Source organism: Felis catus, chromosome B2 (assembly GCF_018350175.1).
Source record: "Felis catus isolate Fca126 chromosome B2, F.catus_Fca126_mat1.0, whole genome shotgun sequence".
Classification (NCBI taxonomy): Eukaryota; Metazoa; Chordata; class Mammalia; order Carnivora; family Felidae; genus Felis; species Felis catus.
In genome coordinates this window covers 121498445-121504444 of record NC_058372.1, presented here as the reverse complement: position 1 = coordinate 121504444, position 6000 = coordinate 121498445, and the positions used below count along the sequence as shown (strand labels likewise).

General features: G+C 40.1%; 1 protein-coding gene across 2 annotated transcripts in view; it reads left to right on the top strand.

Annotated features, from left to right (window-relative positions):
- The first annotated feature begins 271 nt into the window (after window positions 1–271).
- Window positions 272–6000, top strand: part of HBS1L (HBS1 like translational GTPase) — an 84760-nt gene continuing 79031 nt past the window's right edge. For both annotated transcript variants that reach the window (XM_006932040.4, XM_011282599.4), the window contains exons 1-2: window positions 272–460; window positions 4874–4939. In XM_006932040.4, coding sequence (XP_006932102.1) covers window positions 418–460; window positions 4874–4939 — 109 coding nt within the window. In that variant the 5' untranslated portion in view covers window positions 272–417. The remainder of the gene's footprint in view (window positions 461–4873; window positions 4940–6000) is intronic.

The following is a 6000-nucleotide window of genomic DNA, read 5'->3' as shown; positions in this document are numbered from 1 at the left end:
CTCTTATTGGGCACACAGTCGGCTTCATTAGCAGAAACCAGTTTGGGAAATAACCTGGAACGCTGGCGTAGGTCAGGAACTCGCGCTCCAAATTTTTGTTCCAAATCGACAAAAGGTAGGCGCTGGGATACCGCCCCCTGAAGCCCCTGTCAGTCAACCTGTCTGTGGGCGGGGCACGCCCAAGAGCTTTTTTCCGTGAGCATAACTGCGCATGCGCTCCGGGGAGGCGGGTGACCCTGAGAAGTTGCTGTCGCGCAGTGCGCGGCTTAAGACGTAGCGCGTGCGCAGGAGCTCAGCGCAGAGGCCTGCCGGAAGCTAAGATGGCGTGTGTGTGTTGTCCAGGCCGCAGTTGGCGCCTTATCAGTATCTAAGCCGTGTGTTTTGTGAGGGGCTGTGGCAAAGGCCCGTTCTCCCGCTATGGCCCGGCATCGGAATGTTCGAGGCTATAACTACGATGAAGGTATGTGGCAGGGTCTTGCCGGGACGTCATTGTCGCCGTTCCAGCTGGGATTCCAGCCCGTTGGCATACATTTTGATCTGTGAGTTTTTTCGTTAGTGGTGCCAGGGTGGAATTCACAGCAGGCTCAGTTGGAGAAAATAACAGTTCATCTGAATGCCAGCGAGTGGCGTTGTTTTATGTCGTGATTTCTGCCCTCTGGGATTGGTTTTATTTTAGGGCAGGAGAGGTGCTGCACGTCGTCCTATGGGGAGGACATTTGCGGAGGTTGGGATTCGGTGATATTTGTGCACGTCACCTCTCCCTCCCATTGTTTCCTCCCAGGTCGGGTACACAGTTGCCTCCTTCTAGGTATTCTCTTCCGACCCCACTTTAAAAAATCCCCACGAAATGATGCTCGCTTGTAAAAGACGGATTGATTTCATGCTTACCTTCAATTGTTAGGCTGTAACTATTAGATATACATGATGAATCTTCTGTGTTTGTTCATGCATACATTTTGTGTAGAACCTGGCTTGAGCTAACTGAACTTAGGTTGTATGAGTTTCAAGTTAAATTGGAAACTTAGGAGACGATAAAAAAGATATTAAAACGGCCTAATTAATAAGTGGATCAGATGATCTTGAGGTGTATACTCCGTTCTTGGTTCATAATGCTCAATTTTAAATGTTTTTTGGAATGGGAAAAAAAGCAACACTAGAAGCAAGGGGGCTCCGGAAAGTACTTACTGATTTTTAAAAATGAAATAAAAAATGTGCATGTGAATGTTCTCTAGGAGTTTAAAAGGAGTTAGAATTAGTTTAGGCTAAGTGCATCATCTCCTTGTAGTCAACAGTTCTAGGCATCACCAAGCATCATACAAACTAAAATTATAAACAAATATGAAGGACTGCAAAAACGGAGTTAAGACCTGTTGCTTTTTAAAGTGCTAATCGTCTAAGTGTGCTTAATATGTTAGTGGTTGTTATTGGCACTGTCAACAGATTGTTCTAGAACATCAGTATGCCCTGACCATAGTGAAGGGTAGCTAACACCCTGTACTGCATTTGGAGATTCGCCTCGCCAGCCTGGCACATGTTAGGTTCCTGGTGTTCACTTCAGATTGGAGGTCGTTTTAAGTGTATGCAGTGGATTTATTGCATGTGGATCGCTGCTACCTGAGAGATGACTTTAGGCCCGAGACATAGTTTTGCAGTTATGACAGGAAAAGTATGGATAGGCCTAATTGCAATGTACTCATTTCTTCAATAAGTATGCATAATCTCTTCAGCCAACATTAATTGAGTGCCTATTCTTCATTAATTGGGTGCTTGGAGTACTGCTCCAAGCTTTGGGGAAAAATAGTAAGATGTTTGAGGGACTGTAGAGGGGGAAATACACAAGTAACCGATGATTCGAGTATGACATGCTACAAAAAGTACTCCCAAGATGCTGTGGGAGCTACTACTTAAGTGAGAACACCTTATTCCCGAGTGGGTTGAGGAGTTTAAAGCAGGATTTCTGTGTGAAGGAAGGCTTCCTGGATGAGAGGTGCGGGTCCTGTGGGAGTGAGTGCTAAATATCTTTTCACCTGGGCAATCCCAGGTCAGGTTGTTTTTTTTTTTTTTTTGGTCTTGTTTCTTTGGAACAATTGATGACGTCATAAACAAGCTGTTCCTGTAGCATGGGAGGTTCCTCCCCATTTCCTGCTTATAAAAGTTCTACTCATTTTAAGGGTCCAGTTTATTCTTCTTTTTTTTTTTCCTAGTTAATGTTTCCTTTGTATTATTTTCAAATAATAATTTGAAAATTCTCAAAAGTAATATAACTTTATTAGAGTATGTGCTTTAAAACCTATTGGTTCCTCAATTTAACTCTTTGTTTGTCTCTGTTGTTTGGAGAGTACCTTACATGACTGCCTTTAGCTAATGCTCAATTAGCTACTAATTTTTAATTTTTTTTTAACGTTTATTCATTTTTTGAGAGACAGAGACAAAGCATGAGCGGGGGAAGGGCAGAGAGAGAGAGGGAGACACAGAATCCGAAGCAGGCTCCAGGCTCCGAGCTATCAGCACAGAGCCCGGTGCCAGGCCCGAACCCACGACCTGTGAGATCATGACTTGAGCCTGAGCCGAAGTCAGACACTCAACTGACTGATCCACCCAGGCACCCCTCAGTTAGCTACTAATTTAAAAGTGCCAGGAGGGCATAGTCCATTCTTTATTGTTCTGTTTACTCTGTTGTTACATTTACTCCAGTAGCTGGTAAAATGCTTTATGTGTAGTAAATATTACAAAATTTTGTCAAGGAAAAGAACCACTTTACAAAAATCCTAGGACAGAATTCTCTTCATCTTTATTTATTTATTGGGAAACAGAGTGCTTGCAGGGGAGGGGGGAGGGAGGGAGAGAGAGAGAAAGGGAGAGAATGAATGAATCCTAAGCAGGTTCCACCCCCATCTCACAACTGTGAGATCTCTTGACCTGAAGTGAAATCAAAAATCAAGAGTCACAGGCTCAACCGACCGAGCCACCCAGGTGCCTCTCTCTTCATCCTTTTATATTGTGGCACTGTTGGGGCGCCTGGGTGGCTCGGTCGGTTGAGCATCCGACTTTGGCTCAGGTCATGATTTCGAAGTCCATGGGTTCGAGCCCCCACTCCATGTCGGGCTCTGTGCTGACAGCTCAGAGCCTGGAGCCTGCTTCAGATTCTGTGTCTCTCTCTCTGCCCCTCCCCCACTCATGCTCTGTCTCTCTGTCTCTCTCTCTCTCTGTCAAAAATAAATAAACTTTATCTATATTGTGGCACTGTTAGCGTCACTGTCAGTTGGAAAACTAATCTGGTAAAAAAGAGTCTTGCCTTTAATGTCTAATTTTTTTTTTTTTTTTTTTGTAAATGACTCATTTATAAGTTGCTAACTTAGGATTGTGATCTAATAATTTATTGACTGGTTCATATTTTTATCCAATAGTTGTATTTGTCTAATTTTTCTTTGCCATAAACATTTGGTTTCAGCATTTGAACATGCTGTTCCTGATACATAAATACCCTGAGAAACTAGGTACCTATCCTTTGGAGTTAGTTTCAATACTACTTTCCTGGGGATCTTTCTCTAGCCACCGCACTTCCAGTTCTGTCTATATTTCTCATGTCTCAGACACTTGTCATATAATTTTTTAATTGCCTGTTTTTTGCGTTTGGTTCCTGTTAGAGTTTAGGTTCCTATAGATCTGGGAATGTGCCTGTCACTCACTGTTGCCCCTCAGATATCTTTATTAGTCCTTGGCATAGTCTATCATGTGAATAAATACCTTTCTGTAAATATATTTATGTTTCTTGGAGGTTTTAGTTTTAAATTGTTTGATTCATTACTTTATAATAAAACAAGAATTAATTTAGTTCCAAACATGTGCTAGGTAGTTGGCTAAGACAAAGCCTTGCCCAGAAGGAGCTTATAGTCTCATGGAATGACGTAGATGTATAGTGCTTTGAAGACAGACAGTTGGAGGAGTGTGCTAGAGAGTAAAAGTGGTAGGGGGCTTGCTGCTCTCCCGGAATGGTCAGGGAAGGTAGTTGTCAGGGAAGATGTATGCAAACAGGTGACATTTGAGCTGGAACCTTAACTAGGAAAAAGAAGCAGCTTTAGGAAATCTGGGCAAAGTGCATATTCTGGTCACTAGGAAAAGAAGTCCAATTAGCGTGAACAGAGCACAAGGGAGTTTAGGATAAGATGGTTTTTATAGAAGTTAGCTTGACGTGAAGAAAATCTGTTTTCATGGTCTGATTGTATACCCTGTGCTAGTCGATTGTATGGGAAATAAATGCTTAGGTTGTAGAGAGCACTTGGTGAAAAAAAATGAATGGATGGCTTATTTCAGGTTTTAACACCAGAGAGACAATTCAAATTTGTGGCCTGTGGTGTTAATCATTTTTTGATTGCATAAAGTGAAAACTTGGAAAAATTTTAATGAAACCCAATTAGCTTAAAAAAATGAAGAACTGTGTATATCTTTAAAAAAAAATTTTTTTTTAATGTTTATTTCTGAGACACAGAGAGAAAGAGCATGAGCAGGGGAGGGGCAGAGAGAGAGGGAGACATAGAATCCGAAGCATGGTCCAGGCTCTGAGCTGTCAGCACAGAGCCCGACTCGGGGCTTGAACTCACAAACCATGAGATCATGACCTGAACTGAAGTTGGTCGCTCAACCAACTGAGCCACCCAGGCGCCCCAGAACTGTGTATGTCTTTATGCATAAAGTCAGTAAGTACCTACTTTGTGGATAAAATTTTTAGAATTTTTTGGAAAAGCAGACATTCCAAGTTCCTGTAATTTTGAGGGATGGTTTAGTTTGGAGAAAGTTCTGATGCTTCCTTGTTAATAACTAAGAATATAAAAAGAACTTGTAAATAAATTTATCTTTTGTGTTTTTATTATAGATTTTGAAGATGATGATCTCTATGGCCAGTCTGTAGAGGATGATTATTGTATTTCTCCATCAACAGGTATTTGATTACCATTATTTGGGGGTTTAAAAATGTTAAGTAAGTATCATTGTCATTCTAGGACTAGAGTGTTCCATAAGGCTATGATATTATGTAATGTTTAAAAGATAATTGTATGTTAACTTTTAAAGGTGTATAAAATCATTTCTTTACCTAAGAAAAGAATTTAAAGTATTGATTTCATCATTTAGCTTTCAACAACAATTTGAAGAAAACTTTGAAAAGTATGTTTTTTCCACAATTCTTTGTAACATGCAGTTAATCTAAATTGTACTGAAATGGTAATTTAGTCAATAACGAAAACCTAAAACTTTTGAAAGCAGATAGCAATTAACTTTATATACTCAGGGATCTCTTGAATATTAGAAACATTGAGGTGTTACACATAGACTACGTTTCATATAGTACTTCAGTTTACTGTTATATAGTTTGTTAAATAAACCAAATATATGTAGTTCAGACTTGGTGGAGCCAAAGAGTCATGTAGAGTTCATTTTTCAGTAGGACTGGGCATCAGTTTGTATCTCCTGCCTACCTGCTGAAAGAGTTCTTTGTCACTGTATAAAGATAACATGAAACATTCATATATTCTTTTCAGCAAATACATAATGTTCGACCGGACCTTTTCTCATAATTTCCCTAATAATATATTTGTCTTCAAATTTCATTCTGTTCTATAAACAGTTAAAATGCCCTGCTAAATTTTACTATGCTGTGAAAGGGTAAAATTAAATACAGTTAGGTACAACATAAGTATAATTCACAGCACTCATTCTCTACAAGTTTAAGGGCTCTATATTAAGGGCTTAATATAATTAACATTCTATCAAAATCCACTTTGTCTTTAATCCCATTTAGTCTCTGAAGCTGCCCTGTAGACCTGTACCTGCTTTAATCTCACTTTCAGTCTCTGATGACCAAATATGTCCCTTCTGACTTTTTAGAATTCCTCTTCCCTATAAAGCAGAGATACTCCACAACTTGTCTTAGCACCTCTCCTATTCCTCTGAAATGCATCTAGCTCTTGATTTCTGCTTTCCTCATTTAGCCTTACTACTATC